The 16290-nt window shown below is 39.4% G+C and overlaps 1 protein-coding gene across 1 annotated transcript; it reads left to right on the top strand.

Moving 5' to 3' along the window:
- The first annotated feature begins 1345 nt into the window (after positions 1–1345).
- On the top strand, positions 1346–15703 carry MMADHC (metabolism of cobalamin associated D). The gene is made up of 8 exons (XM_075511263.1): positions 1346–1461; positions 1769–1819; positions 4412–4556; positions 4809–5026; positions 7585–7690; positions 8920–9050; positions 12070–12156; positions 13521–15703. Exons 2-8 carry the CDS (start codon positions 1811–1813, stop codon positions 13713–13715), a joined length of 891 nt encoding a protein of 296 aa, XP_075367378.1. The 5' UTR covers positions 1346–1461; positions 1769–1810; the 3' UTR covers positions 13716–15703.
- Positions 15704–16290: the final 587 nt, after the last annotated feature.

Genomic DNA, 16290 nt, shown 5'->3' with positions numbered 1-16290 from the left:
TGTACCAGCTGACATTAAAAAAAAGAGGATGGCAATTTGAACCCAGGTAATGTACTGGAAAACCAGTACAGTTCTGGAAACAAAGAGAGAGCATGTGCATGACCTCTACACACGCGCAGGGATGTGGCTTTGGAATCAGTAGCTGAGCTATAGAAGCTCTAGCTGAGCCTCACTGACTTTGTGTATATATTCAACATACATTCTGTGGGTAGCCATCTACCTATTCAGCAGAACCCATATAGTCAGTAGGGCTCAATACCAAACGAGCTATCTTTGTATTGCCCGTTTTTCTTGGAGCAACAAAGACTTGCCCACAAACACAGCCTGGAGCATCTCCAACCGGAGAGGGCGAGTAGAGTGGAGTAAAACCATGACCCCTTCTGTTTGCCATGGAGCACTGGAGAGTCCTGCGCAGGGCTTCCAGCCGACTCGTACCACCAAGCTGCTCTGTGGCCACACAAAGGAGAATGCTTTCCATGCGTGCACATGCGTTTGCATTAATAACTTCTGCAGTTAATTAACTTTATGTAGCAGAAAGTACATAAATTAACAGGTATTTAAGAGCTCTGCCCATGGAATTACCTCAATCTAGCTCATAATGGAAAAGTTTATTTTAAATAAAAGCTGGCTTTGTAAGCAAACCTCACCCCGCATCCCAATAAGTAGGCCCAAGGAGAAAAGGTGGAAAAACAAGCCTTTCCACAACGAAGTGGGGGGAAAAAGCCTTTGGTCCATTGAAGAAGGGGTTTATTCTTATTTTGTAAAACAGTTATTTGAGAGAACTACATATCATGCTTGGAGGTCCAATTTTGTTAGCAGAAGTGGCATTTATGCTCCCCGTTCTCATCGACCTTCCCGGAAACCCCTGGGCCCAGCGGCCTTTTGGTGGCTGCGAAGCTCCCCCTGTATTTTCTTCAATAACAACACCCCCTCTTTTATTCATTTTCGACTTCATTGTACTCCCCGGCCCCAGAAAGCCCCAGCCGGGGGTGCGGGGATAGGTAACGGCAGCCCGGTTTACGTTACGTGACTGACTCCTGGTGCACCCAAGGGGTACTGCACCGCCGGTAACAGGCGAGCCGCTGCCGCTGCTGACACCACAACCCTGAGGAGCCTCCGCAGGGGCAGCCATGGGCAACCTGCGCCGCACCGAGACAAGGAGAAACACCAGCTTCGGGTGCGGCGGCGCGGCCCGGCCCGGCCCGGCCGCCCTGAGGGGCCGCTCCCGCCCCACACACCACCCCCCAGGGCCGAGCCTCCGCCGCTCCCCTGCGGGCCTTCGCCCCGCCCCATCCTCGGCCCCAAGCAATCGACCGCCGAACGACTTGGCTCTGTCTGCTCCCTCGACGCGCTAATCGAGGTGTCGGTAGATTGGCTCGCTCGGCTTGGGGACGGACGGGGCGGACACCCGTCGCGCGGGTGCGCCGGGAGACGGCGGCCGGCGCCATTTTGCAGGAAGAGGTGAGAGGTGCGGCGGTTCCGCTGTCTCCGGTGCTCTCTCTGGGGTGGCCCCGCGGTGCTTCCCTCTCCCCTCCCGTCGCCTGCCGGTAGCAGCTTCGGCCGCGGGCGGCCGGGCCTGTAACGAGCGGGTAGCACCGCGGTGCCTTGTGAGAGCGTTGTCGGGGAAACGGGGGGCGGCCGTGGGGGTGATCGGCCCCGCCGGTCCGGTCCCGCCAGACGGGGTGAGGCCGCTCCGAGGCCGGGAGGTGCGCGGGCAGCCCCGGTGCGGCCGGTGCCTCGGAGACCAGCGCGTTGGTTTCTCTTCCAGGGGCAGCCGGGCCGTGAGGCGAGGGGGAGCCCACCGTCTGCAATGGCCAATGTGAGTAACGCAGGGCCCCGCCTCCGGGCCTCAGCGCCGTAGCGGCCCCCGTCTCCGCCGGTTTGCGGTACGGAGGCGGCTGTAAACCCGGCCCTGCGCCTCGTCCCGATGAGAACACAAACCGGCGCCGTCGGAGGAGAGCGCTTCTCCGTGTTATGCGGGACGCTTGCATTTTAGTTCCTCTTTAAAGCTGTCTTTAAATCATTGTGCGTATGGGGGAGTCATTGCTAAAACCTTCAGTTATACCAAGGTACATTTTTATCAGAAGGCAGTGGTATCGTCATCTTTCCATCTAAGTTTTGGAAGCCGATTTCTGTGGATATCATGGCAGTATTCGAATTGAGGATTAAGTAGGATCTGTTTGGTTTTTGGGTTGTTCTTTTCTTAATGTCATGAGTTAAGGTGAAGCAGGCAGGTTCACCAGGGTACTTTCAGACTGAAGAATAAAACACTCTTGATTTAGTGTTGCCATGGAGACATGAATAATTTATTGATTTCAGCGGTATTTTTTCACTGGGGTAATGCTAGGTATGTAAATATTTGCATAAGTGAGCTCAGTCAACATATCTGTAATTAACGCTAACATCTCCATGTTAAGTGATCCTGGTGATATGAAAAAACGCTCTTTTCTTGTAATTATGTGCCAGCTGTAATTGTTTACATCTGTTTTATCTGTAAGGTAATCATTATGCAAAAATTAATTTCAATAGTGCTTTTACATAATAGAGGAAAAAAAACATTTAAGTGGAATCAGCAGACTTTTGTTGTTGTTATGGGAACTTTTTAAACCTAGCGGTGTTTTAGAACTAGACAGCTTACGGCCTTAACTGTAAATACTTGATTTAAATCAGAAAATCAAATATGCCTTTATGCATTTGAGTCTTCGTGATGCTGGTAGAACTTATTAGACATTGTATGTTTATGCAGAGGTGGTATCTGAGAAACTGATGCTTACTGGCTTAGGTCCCGATACTTTGAATAGAGTTTTTATCTTAAACATACAGATAGTACCATTTTCTCACTTTTTTTGAAGTAACCTTGTTGCATACATATTGAGCGTACACATGCATAAACGTTATATAGAAGCAAGGATACAGCACTTAAGGAAAATCCCTTTATGTCAGTTTCTCGAATGAATTTCTTTCCCTCACTTGGAAAATAAAGTTTTATGAAAGCACACATGCTGTGGCAGGTGGGATTTATATTTTCCAGTAATGCATGCTTTTGTGCAACTGTAGTCAAGAATATTAGTAGTTTCATGCTAGAGTTAAGTAGTCTCATTTTTTAAAATTATACTTCTGACTCTACATTTTGAGTATATGATTGGTTATTTTTCTGTTATGTGTGTGTAAATGCATCAGGAAAATTGTCAATCTTTTTAAAGCATAAAAAATAGATCAGACTTTTCAGTTTAATCACATCACCTGGATATTTCTTGTTTAAAAAAACCAACACACAAAAAACCCACAAACTCCAGTAACAGTTGCTCATCTTACTACTTAAGACACCATCACTGGGCCTCAGAGTTAATCCCCGTGGTGAGGAGCTACTGGCTCTTTGGAGCCCTGTTGTTGAGACCATTTGCATGCTCAGGGAGATAGCATTGCATCATTTTCTGTTTGCTGTGTGGCTGAATCAGCTTCTGATAGAATCATCCTCAGCAGTTCAAAGTTATGTTGACAGTACAACTCTGTGGTGTCTCTGTGGTGTGAAGCAGATTTTCTGGTGTGTTCCAAGCCTATGGAAGTCATAAAGGCTTTATGGCTTACTGGCATTTTGCCCATGATGCTGATCTTGTTTGCAATAACACTTGTGTATAAGTATGTGAATGCGAGGAGTTTGCAAATCTAAATAACACTGGCTGCCCTAACTTAAGTTTTGCATGTGTTAAATGCTTACGGATTTTGCAAGCAAAAGAAAGAAGCTGAAATTACCATACCTACCTGTTTTGATACGCGTATCTCCCTGTATAGTTCAGCGCTGTTGGTATGTGTACTTTGCTGGCAAAGAAATATGTGTAAGCACATGTGTGCATGCTTCTGGATGAAAGCTACAGGATGTATCTGGAGTGATGCTATCTTGTGTCTCCCTCCAGTCTTTTAAGAAGTAGGAATATAGGCTGGCTAATATTTCTGCTAGCCTTCAGGGCAAATGTCTTGGATATCAGCGTTTACTTCATTAACAATACTTCTAGGTATTTCTGATAATCAGTCCTGTGATTGGATTGTGGCAATCATGGAAACCATGACATGCATGGAAATAATAATGGAAACAGTCCTTGTCCGTAACTTAGTTTAGGTTGTGGGGTTTCAGTGGTGCTATTTAAACTTTTCAGTATTTTTTCCTCACGTGAGAAGGCCTTTCAATAAGTGTTTTCGAGGCTTTTCCTTTACTTAGAATACTATGACTAGTAAAATATAAAAGCAATAATAAAATACTTTAAAAACTTGGTTTTACAGAAACACGGTTGATCATAATTAAAATTGTAATTTAATTATCAAGGGAGGATTTCTTCTGTGATCCACAAAGCTGTACTTAAACTAGTATTTTTGCTAGCAATATGTAATACTTATTTTGTTTTTGTCTTCTCAGGTGCTCTGTAACAGAGCAAGATTGGTCACCTACCTACCAGGGTTTTATTCCTTAGTCAAAAGAGTTGTAAATCCCAAGGCTTTTTCTACAGCAGGTTCCTCTGGCTCAGATGAGCCTCATGTTGCTGCCACACCTCCTGACTTATGTAAGAAAAAGCAAATTCATTTTCTTTGAATTCATGTGCTATCAGAACTTTGCACCCCCTATAAACTTGGGAATTCTGAAGTGTGCTTTTTGTGTCAGGGCCCTTACTTTTATTTGTGCGTTGTGGTTACTTTGGTTATATATGATTGTGATCAAATACAGATATCTGTATGGGAGAGGGGTTGTTTTTTTGGTTTTTTTTTTTTCTTTCTTTGTAGATGTGATGACTAAAGCAAGGCCTTGACTTTTGCAGGTCCGAGAACTGTCTGGCCAGATGAAGTAATGGGTCCATTTGGTCCTCAGGACCAGAGGTTCCAGTTGCCTGGTAATATTGGGTTTGACTGTCACCTAAATGGCACTGCTTCTCAGAAGAAAAGCCAAGTTTCAAAAAGTCTGCCTGATATATTAGCAGAGCCTTCAGCAAGTGAAAGGCATGAATTTGTAATGGCACAATACATAAATGAATTTCAGGTAAGAACAGGCTGCTTCTGTGTGAAACTGATATTTCTTGTCCAAGAGAAACATAACTAACCTCTCTTCCTCCTGAAAAAAGATATCGTTGATTTTCTAGATGGTTTTGAAAGATGGACTTCAACTGGGGTGAGCGAGAGATTACATAAGAACCTGGCTGAAGTTTTTTCTTTTAGGGGAAAGAAATATTTCAGGGTGTGGTTTTTTTGACTAAGCAGCGCTTAGTGAAATAGCATTTTGGTGGTGACTTAATTATATGGATATGGGAAAAGAAAACTTAAGTTTCAAAACTTGCAGTTTACCAAGTATCACCAGCTTTTATCAAATGGCATTGATAGTTTCTTCCGTATTTCATTTAAAGCATCTGGACTTACATAGTTTGGACAATGTTTAGATCTGCCTGCTTAGTTCTGACAACCATCGAATTCACGCAGGAGAAGCAGATTAACGTACCTCAAGTCTCACAATGAGACTGCATTTTGGCGATGGCAGAGCTTGCAGTGAGTCAGATGCATTATTAACAACAAGCAGCTTGATAATCGCTAGTGTGATCACAACGTTTCAATAAATGTTTATTGCTACTAGCTGCTGACTCAACTTTCCAGGCTCTCTGAGTTTGTGACATGCTCAGAATTTGGAAGTCAGCTAGCAAATCTCCATTGTAAAAATGCTGTATAGTGTTTTTTGTAAATGTAGCATTGTATTCATAGAATTCCAAAGTGTTCAGAAAACATAAGCTTCTGGTGAGCTCCCCAGATTCTGTTTTCAGCTTGTATGGATCATACTTTCCATTAAAAGCCCAACAGAAAATTCTAGTCTAGTTCATTTAGTGCAAACCAGGTGCACTGAATGTGTGTCTGCTTTCTGGCAAGATGGCTTGTATAATAAAATGCCTGGTGCAGCTTTGCTGTCCAAAATGGAAGGGAGAAACTGGAAAGAGCAGAGGCAGGTTTTGCAACTGGTATTCAGAAAGTCAACAAGTCAGCTCTGCTTCATACCAGTAGTGTTTAGGAATCCCTGAACAGCATTTAGCTAACAAAAATGTTAAACCACTCATCCTAGGAGAGGACCCAAATTTGAATGATGGGATCAGCTGAATACAGAAACCTCCCATAGGTTGCTGCAGCAAGTAGGAGAAAAGCTCAGTGCTGCTGAACCTCACACACCAGTCCTTGAACCAGTTGGAGAAATGGCAGACGACTTTGACCTCTGTGTACTCGAGATTGATGTATTTGTTTCATCTGAGCAGAGTAAAAGGGCCTACCAGCCTATCAATATCAGAAAGTGATACTGATCTTTGGAAAATGGCCATAGTCTCTTGATGATAGCATACCTGCTAAGTATATGTACTGTGTAAGTGGTGTTTAGCTGGCTAGAATGGGAGTAGTAGACCAGAAATCACAATGAACTACCGTTCTACTAAGAGAAACATCCTATAGTTAGGAAGAAAGGAAGTTTACCAGCATAACTGCATGGTTTGTCAGGCTTAAAGTACCAACTGATCTGTCCCAATGGCTTTGCAATCATAATACAAGATTTATATGGAAACATATGTATTGAAACTGCAGTTAATATCTGTTGTTTGTCTATTGTTGTGGGGGGGTTTTTTGCCCCCCCCCCCCCCCCCCTTTTTTTTTTTGCTATTCTGGAACGTTAATTTCTAGAACAAAGATGCTAGCCACGCAGTGTTTTCAATATAACAGTTTTCTCTAGGGAGAACTTTCAGATACAAACAGGTGTTAGGTAGGACTTACTGTACTACTCAACCTTGTAATTTCAGTCTTAGAGAAACTTACTGAAATTCCTTGTAAATTATGGCATAACTAGGGCTAGAAAACCTGTATTAAGGCATTTTATGCCTATTACATAACAGTTGCTATCCCAAAGGAGGCAGCTGTTGTTACTACCCTCATAAGGGCATTTTAAGCTTAAATGCGATATATCTAATGTACAGGTGCTCCATTTGTAACATACCCACAAAAATCTGGGGGTGTTTTTTGGTTTCAGATTAGTTTTGGTTGTTTGGTTTGTGTTTTGGTTTTTTTTTTTTTTTTTTTTAGAAACTGTAGAACTAAAAAACTGTAAAGAATAAAAATTCTGTTACTGGAAAACTGTTCTGCTTTTCAAAACAGGTAAAGCTAAACATACTGATAGGTCAGAGCTCTAGAACTGTTGTGTAACTTTAAAGTTTTATTCTGGCTCAGGTAATGTGTGTATGTCTGAAATCTATCAATTGCTGTTGTATTGAATACTTGAGGCTGTTGTTTCAGAAGGATATTTTTCAAAAATTTCTGTATTGGTTAAGGCTTTGAGATGATATGGTTACAATAATCTATAAAACTTAAAATTTCTGTATCGGTTTAAACAATAGGTTATACCTGTATCTGTTCCACTTTTAATATTTGAAAAACAAATTTTAAGTCTGATTGGAAATGATCTTTCTGTGAAACTGCTTGGGTGTATCAATGGACGTATAGTCACAAAAACATAACCTGGTGTACAAAGTTATCCTGTTACGTATTAATGAATGGGAAAGTTACAAATTTTGTTTTTCTCAGGGTGCTGATGTTCCACAGAAACAGCAAATAAATAATGCTGAAACTTACTTTGAAAATGCAAAGGTAGAATGTGCAGTACAAGCTTGTCCTGAACTGTTACGAAAAGGTATTTTCACTTTTTTTGATAGCTAAGAAATTACAACTTTAAAATGTAAAAATCTGTAAGTAAATGCTCTGATGTAACTGATGCCACAGAATGTGTAATAGAAAAGGGTAATCCAGAGGTAGTATTTTACAAAAGAAAAATACCTGCTATAAAATGAAAACTGAAACTTCACTGTTGACAATACTTTGTATCTCATATAAAATTCAGTGCCATTTAAATTCAAGATCAGCTGGGGCAGGGAGTAACTTTCAGCTGCTTCTTTAGTGTCAGGTAGATTCTGGAGCTAATTCACTGTCCAAAAACCAGTTTGTAACAAATCAAGTCTTTTGGCACTGCTTCTTAGTAAAATAGCAAATTGAATTTATGAAAGCACTTGAAAGCATTGGGTTTGTATCTTTTTTTAATTTGCTGAAGGAGGAAATGATTGGAATAAAAGTTTCTCATTTTAAAAGTGGTATACTGAAAGAGAGAAGAGACTGAAATCTGGCTGAAATCTTGCTGAAGAGAGCATACTTTTCAGAGAGTAAGAAAGAACAAACCTTTGGGCTTTTAATTCCCTCCCACACTGAAAACAAGGCTCCATGAAGCCTCATCATGACTTCGGTGCTTCACATGCATTCCTGTTTGTAGTCCAATAGATGATGTAGAGAGAGAATCATGATGGGTTTGGGCCTTTTCTGCCCCAGGGGAAGATCCCTGGCGTACACTACTGATACTGACTCTGCTGTCATGTCCTAGGAAGTAGATCTGAGGCATTTCTACTGAAAGATTTAATGTAAAAATCCATGTGCATCATGTGGCTTAGCCGGAAAATAAGGGTCTTCGCACCTTATGTGTGTGGAGAACCATGGTGGTGTTCAAAATATTAAAATATTACTATACTTGGTGTTATATCTTTGCAAAGAAAGGCACTTGTTTCCACATTCTGAAGTGTTCAGAGTAGTGGGACTTTTATCATCTTGCAATTAAATAGGAGATCTTGAAATAGCAAGCTCCATTGCCTAGTTGCTTTTAGGAAGACCTTACCAAGGTGCATTAGTTTCCACAAAAGCAACATCAGCATTTCAAACCAGCATGCTGTTTGCTGGATCTGACATGAAAAACACACATGTATCTTGGATTTAAATGAAAGGAAGTCTGTAAAGTAGGGTCAAAAATTTGTCTAAAACTGAAAAATCATAAGTAAAATGGAAGAGCAAGCCATAACATGCCGGTTTCACTTTTTTTAGACTTTGAGTCAATGTTTCCAGAAGTGAATGCCAACCTTTTAACAGTATTAACTGTCACCCAGAAGACTAAAAATGATATGACTGTATGGAGTCAAGAAGTGGAGGATGAGAGAGAAATGCTGTTAGAAAATGTAAGTAGCTGTCAGTAGCATCAGCTTATTTTTGTTTGTAGATGAATCTCCTGTAAACTATGTCTGTATTTTGGTCCATTTCTAGCTCTGGTAGTAATACACTGTCTTTCTTTTTAGAGCATTTTTGAGCTAATCCTATGTTTTATTAATGATAAAATGGAGATAACTTTTTTTCCAGCTTTGTAGCTTTTTGACTACTCTACATTAAATGTCTCATAGAACTATGAAATTCTTTATAGTGGGGTGAGTCAAAAGTATGCTAAAATGTTGTAAAATGCTACAGTAAATTAATAAAGTTACTTGATTGTTGTCCTGTTGCAGCTAAAGGGCAGCAACTATTTTCTCACCTTATTTCAGCTTTACTACAATGCATTTTGTAGGATTTCACTGCTCACTCTGTTTTTCTGGGGTGTAATTGAGATTCCAGTACAAAGTCTGTTGATGAGCGCGTCCTTGTAAAAAGTGGTTGCTCTGGGTTGTTTTTTTTTCCATTCTGATAATGGGTATGGTTAATGCTTTTGGCCTGGCTATCAGTTATATTTATTACATCTTAACCATCCTCATGAACTTTGTCGTCTTGTTCTGTTGCCACTAGAGGTCTCTCTGAAAATCACTTTATTTCACATTCTTCAGATTTTTTTTGTGTACTCCAGCGGGTGTCACTGTTCACCACCGCTGGCATTCTTTTCTTAGTACCTCAAAATACAACGTTTCTGTATGTTATTTGTTATAATTTTTCTAAAACTAGTAAAAACCATCCTGTGGGATTTTCATCTGTATAGTGAGGGTCATATTTATGTTTGAAAATAGCCTGGTAATGTCGTATATTGCAAATGTGGCCTGTATAAGGCAGTGTAAGGGTTACCACAAAAAAAGGAAGAAGCAGTCTGAAGGATCAACGTAAAGATTACACACAAATTAAAATTCCCTTCACTTTAGTGTGTTCTTCTCTTTGAATTATTTATGGTCTGTTGGTCTTTGGCGTTGTAATCTGGTCTAATTATATGTTAATTGGCATCTTTCTTCCTTGTGCACCTCCCTGTCAAGTCTAATATAGCCATTGTAGGGGTGTTAGGATGTTGGATGTAACCTCCCGGTCTAAAGGTTACTAACAGCAAATTCACAAGAAAATGGCCTGTTTGTTTGCTTCATAGATGGTTAGAAGTAATCTTAAAAATACTAATTTAATGTGAGAGGTTTGTGCTAAAGTAATGAGGGTGGTGATGTACGGCCAAATCTAAATGTTTACAGTACTGAATCTCAAGTGTTTATTAACTGCACTCTTAAGTGATTGCTGAGGGGTTGTTGCAACACTGGATCACAAGATGTACTGTATCGGAAATGTAATGCCTAAAATGCTGTCTTCAGATGGCTTACTTTTATTTGTGACTTAATTTACAGTTGAAACATAGTTAATCATCAGAGCCATCAAACCTCAGAATACAGAACAGATTACTGTAAAGGATAAACTTCCCTTATTTTGGACCATTAAGGGCCTGAAGCTGAGTAACTATAATGATAGTTCTGTTAATTTGAAACCTTGAGCTGCTAAGGGAACTAATTATAGAGAACAGTCCAATTTTTATAACAGAAAGTAAAGTATTATATTTATTCTGAAGTTAGAAATATTTCTTTTTTAATGAGATCAAGGAATTTCTTTCACGTTTTGAGGAAGCTATGTGAATTCTATTTGTGGTTTACTCTAGCTCAGTGTATTCAGCTGTTTAGATTTTTGTACTTGGATATGTTTTTCTCAGAGTGCATGGATGGTTTTAGAACCATCACATATCTCAACTTTGGTGGTGGTGGTTTTTTTCTTTCTCACCTTTGCATGTTTCTTCAGAAGTTTTCTATGGGCCCCTGCTGGCCCTCATAACATGGGTTGAAAACTGCTGGTCTAGGTGATTAAAAGCATGTAACTGAGGTCTCCTGTTGCTGATTTATCTGTGGAAAAAATGTGCTGTCTAAATCTGTAGGTCGTGTAATTATTTTGTGCCCTGTGTTGTGATGTCAGAATACAGGAACACAGCTTTAAATCTACCTGGCTGAATTTTCTTCTGTATCTGACAAACAGATAACTGCAACTCAACACCAAAGATTTATTTTTTTTTTTTTTTTAAAAAAAGCTTATTTTCTCAAATTAGCTGATGTGAAAAGTTTGCTACCAAAAAAAAGTAGATTCTTTAAGCTGTCTCTTCAGAGAAGGGAGGTTTTTGATGTGTTACAGAACAGGGAACTTCTTGGCATGTTGCTTAATTGAAAGATACTATTTTCAGGAACATCGGCTGGTGTCCTCTAGTGTAATTGAAACATGACCTACAGTTTTGATTGCAAATAGTGGGAGAGTTTGAAATCATCGTTCGTCCTGACCACCAGTTCATTACAACAAGGCAATTGGTGTAGATTGGTGTAAAAGTCAAGTACTTATGGAACTGTTTGCTATCATGATGCAAAACTAAAACGTTCTTTAAAATAATTTGCAGTTAAATATTTGTAGTGCAGGAAGAACTACATAATACTGTCCTGTTGGCTGAGATAAGACCTTACAGCAAAACTGTTTTTCATATATTTATAAAAATATATTTAATGCTACATTTAGTGTCAAATTTGTGGAGTTTAGGTGAGATCTGTAAACTCGTGGAAATAACACAGAAATACCTGAAGTAATGGTTGACTTCTTAAAGAGGATAACAGGTATGATTGCAATCTGCATGAATAATCAAAGCAATTACATTATTCCTTGTACAAGCTGCTAATCCATTCCTGACTGGCACAGGGAATGATTTTAAATCTGATATGATTGGAGTAGTCTAATGTATGCCCTTGATTCTAATCCTCTGAATATTATTAATATTTTTATTGAAAGTATGCTGAATGTCTCATTTATTGGTAGAGGCCAAAAGAAATCTGTGCTTGTTCATGTTCAGAATATTTTTATATGTGTTCTGATATGTATATGTGTATATATATGTAAAAAAAATCTCATTTGATATCCTTATTTCCCTTTATTTTCTTTAAGTTCATTAATGGTGCCAAGGAAATTTGCTACGCAATTTGTTCTGAAGGCTATTGGGCTGACTTCATTGATCCATCCTCAGGACTGGCAGTAAGTTATGTGCTATGTGGAATATGCAACGGACACTGCTATGTCCTAACTAGCAGTGATACTTGTATTCTTCATGGGTTAAATCCAACTTTTTTATATTGCCGAAAAGCTGTTAGCATAGGATAATTCCTTTCATAAATTAAGATCAGATAAGAACCCTGAGCTAGTTCCCATACTGTGTCAGCAGTCATTGCAGTTGGCAGTTTGGAGAACATTGTTCAGCAATGAAGTCGAATTTTAGATAATTGTAGAAGTTTTATGCCCAAAAGCTCTTGGTCACTGCACAATATGCCGATTATGCCCTCCCAAGGTAACTTGGTAGTCCTGGCACCTATTTGTGTAGATGGAGGGGTTTAAAAAGTCTCTTTGCACTAGTTAATGATATCTTTGTTACATAGAAAATATGAATAGCTTGTTCTTATTGAACAGTGTTGGCATTCATTATCAGATTACACTAGTTCTCTGGAGGAGCTCACAGTTTCTTACCAAGACATCTGTGAAACAGAGAGTCTTAAAACTTATAAGAGAGAATTGAGAAAGTTTCTATCAAAGCATGAGCGTAGATGTATTTTTGTCTGAGAACTGTTAAAACCGTATCATAGTTGAACGTAATCATGGCAAAGCTCAGTTTAGTGGGTTTTTATTTAAAACCACTATGAAAGGCAATGATATATTGTGTCAACAGAGGCAAATAGGTTTAACAGGGGATGTTTATAAGGTGGACAGGCAGTTGAAGGTGTGTATAGTGCTTAAAAGCTTCCCAGAAATTCCGTACATTTAAGGAATAGTTATTGATTGATGAAAGTAGGGTTCTGTCTTTTGGGCTCCAATTCAGTAGTAACGTCCTTACCAATAGCCTGTTCGTCAGGAAGAGGCTTTTGGTCAGAAGCTTCCTCCTGAGATAAAGCAACTTAAATACCCGCTTCCGATTTACACACATTTTCGCTGCTCAAAGCATCATAGGGGGCTCACTGAAAAGGTACAAGTCTTATTTTTGCTATTTCACAGAAGGGTTCTATCCTTAATGCTTGTAGAAGTAGGAGAACCTTTCTAAGGCACTTGAGGTTTTTTGTATGTATGATGATCAGACATTCAAACACACTGATAAGCCTTCAGCACTCTGTCAGTGACGAAGGGAAATCTTTAAATATGGGGTACCAGTATAACCAGAGGTGTTCTGCTTAGTTTCCTGTGTAGATTTCATGAATAAAACTGTACATAAAATTTCCTCCAACAGATGTAACTGGTACTTCTGGGCTTAGGTTTTGTTTTAAAAAGAGGTAGTTCTGGCATTTCAAATGTTCTTGGAAATGTTCACATGAAAAATTCTCTTTTTTTTTTTTTTTTTTTTTCCCCCTACCTAGTTTTTTGGACCTTACACAAACAACACTCTGTTTGAAACAGATGAACGCTACCGCCACTTGGGATTTTCCGTTGATGATCTTGGCTGCTGCAAAGTTATTCGTCATAACATCTGGGGTACTCATGTGGTCGTAGGAAGCATTTTCACTAACGCTGAACCTGACAGCCCTATCATGAGAAAACTAAGTGGAAACTAGCAGTCATCAGGGTTTCACAAGTACTTATGACCTTTGCATTCTTTTACTTGATGATTCTTTCTAAGCATTGTCAGGAAATGCCACACTCTGAAGTATTCTTAGATAATAAAGTAGCTGTTATTTATTTTAGTCTTTGAATATGTGTTCACCGCATGTGACTTAGAATATTAATTGACAACATTCAAACAGATACCTTTGTGTGCCACATGATTTTTAAGCTGTGAGTTTCCTTCATCTTGAATGAGTTTAAACATACATGTACATAGCTATCTGCATATCCTTTTTTAATATTATCTTACAAGCCACACTTCTTAACCATTTTGTCTTTCAGTGTCTAACAAATCTGTGCTCTTAGTATTAAAAATCCTGATGCCACTGAAGTTTCTAGGAATTTTGCCACTTACTGGAATAAGTGGCAAAAAAAGTGGAATAAGTAATAAAATTGTTCTCCCAGAATATAGAACTTAATAAAAACTGCAGAAGTTAATGCTGGACTAATCACTCGTTTGCTGTTCTAAAATGAGAATAATGAGATAAGCTTTCAGTGGTCTCTAATTACAAGTAATACTTCAGTAGGGAAGTGTTCACTCGACTGCTACATCCAGAGACTCAGTGAAAAGTCTTAAATTAATGTGGAATCAGTCATCTCAATGGTTTCTGTCTTCATGTTGCTTGGGATTTTATTTTCTCAGTGTTAGCTAAATATATTTAATTAGTTTATATATGTAAATGTAATTTAAAGTTGCTTTTGTAACTTTCTTAGGTCATTAAATACATTGTGGAAAAAAAAAAAGATAATAGGGCAGTGCTTGGATATCATCATTGTTTTCCTGTACTTGGATGCAATTTAGACTTGTCTCTGGAATTTTGAAATGCCTGCACAAAGAGCAATTATGATCAATTATTGCAATTATGATCAATTATAAAAATATTTCAACAGGAAGGTTTCAGTAAACCAGTCGGTCTCTTCAGGTATCATAAAAACAATCAGGTCATTTGAAGTTACTGGAGGGAGAATAGTGAAGAAAATTCAAGGCACGTGAAATTCCAAAGCTCTGTCAGCTGCCTCACTACAGAGACTACCTAACAAACTAGATTTTAATCTCATCGCAGTCAGTTATCAGGACCATTTGTTAATACACCACTGCAGTAGCTGTGCCAGTTCATGCAACAATGGGAATCCTTCAGTCCTGACTCAGTCAAGATTTAGTGCAACTTTTGTCTGGATAATGGCTGCACAAGATGATCATCTGAGAGGTTTAGCTTCCTGTCAGATAGCTAGGGATTTTAATCATTGTGTCTTTTTCCAATGTTAACTAACAATTATGGATTTAAAACTTTGTTCTAGGTTTGTATACTACTTCTATTCCCTACTCAGGGTCTAAGCCAGTGACCACCAAAGTCGTCTTATTGGCTTTAATGGGTTTAGAACCAGATCCTTTACCAAGTGCCTGTATCTGTCCTTGTTAATGATTGCTGCAAGCCCATAACTTTGGATCACGGAGGTGGAAGTGAGGAAGACTTTCCACTGGAGAAGTGAGTGCTGTCTACTCTAAATTCACTCACTAAGCCAGCAATTCAGAGGTTATCTTGCTCACCTGCCATCATTGTCATCACTGTGGGCTCTAGCCTGCACACATTCCAAGGTTGAAGTGTATGGCTGTGGAGGCAGGGTTTGTTTATCCCTTTGTCGTGGAATTTGTGCTGTATTTCCAGAGCCCAAGTTCTTGACCTCCTCTCTACTGTCCAAGAAAGCTGTATTACTTAAGTCTCTTACTGATTTTTTTTTTCTCATTCTCATAAAGAGGATTAAAAAAAGCTTGAGAAGCTGCAATGTGTCTTGTCTGATTGCAAAATACAATTATTTTGTAGAACACGAATTAGCTCATTTGATAAAAGAGGGTTAGTGTCTCACTGGACAGTAGAGTACATTGTTGTGGAGAACTTTGTTGGATAACTATTAGAGAAATAAATTCTGTGAAATAGTTCACATATATTTTAACTATACTGAAGACTCTTGATTTTCTCTCTTCTTCAGGTGACTTTGCTGTACTTGCCTTCCTGTGTTTTGCAAGGGGGGGGAGCTGTCAGGCAGCTATCCAAATTAAGCTTGGGACGCTAGTTTTTGAGTTCATATCCTTTAACGTTTCATCCTGGAAAGGGCTTTTACAGTGGCTTTTCAAACAGCTTCAACCTGAGGCAAAAACTCACTGAAGATGGTGGCAGTTTTGCCTTGACTTCACTAATACTAATGTTTCATGCCAGAATTTGAGGGGAGGTATGATTTCCTGATACTTTTCTAAATAAAATTTTCTCATACGTATTGATTCTCAAAAGAGGCTAGAACTGTTCCAGTTCTACTTCCCTCACATCAGAAGAGCTATACTGTGTATTAATTAACTTGCTACTATAGTTTAATAAGTTAAAAAATAAATTTGAAATCGGGTTTAAAAGTTTAATAGTGGTAAATATCCAGAACAAGATACTGAGAGAATGGCCAGTTCACAGCTGGAAAGAGGTGTTTTCCTGTCCTGTGAAGGTGAAAGCCCTCGCTGCACGTCTGAGCGCAGTGAGA

This window comes from Mycteria americana, chromosome 9, assembly GCF_035582795.1.
Source record: "Mycteria americana isolate JAX WOST 10 ecotype Jacksonville Zoo and Gardens chromosome 9, USCA_MyAme_1.0, whole genome shotgun sequence".
NCBI lineage: Eukaryota > Metazoa > Chordata > Aves > Ciconiiformes > Ciconiidae > Mycteria > Mycteria americana.
This window is presented reverse-complemented; position numbering and strand designations above follow the sequence as displayed.

Excerpts from the sequence above, each read along its gene's own strand:
- MMADHC (XM_075511263.1), top strand. Across the intron at positions 9,051-12,069 it reads GAGAAATGCTGTTAGAAAAT|TTCATTAATGGTGCCAAGGA; the intron begins GTAAGTAGCTGT and ends ATTTTCTTTAAG. Across the intron at positions 12,157-13,520 it reads ATCCATCCTCAGGACTGGCA|TTTTTTGGACCTTACACAAA; the intron begins GTAAGTTATGTG and ends CCCCCTACCTAG.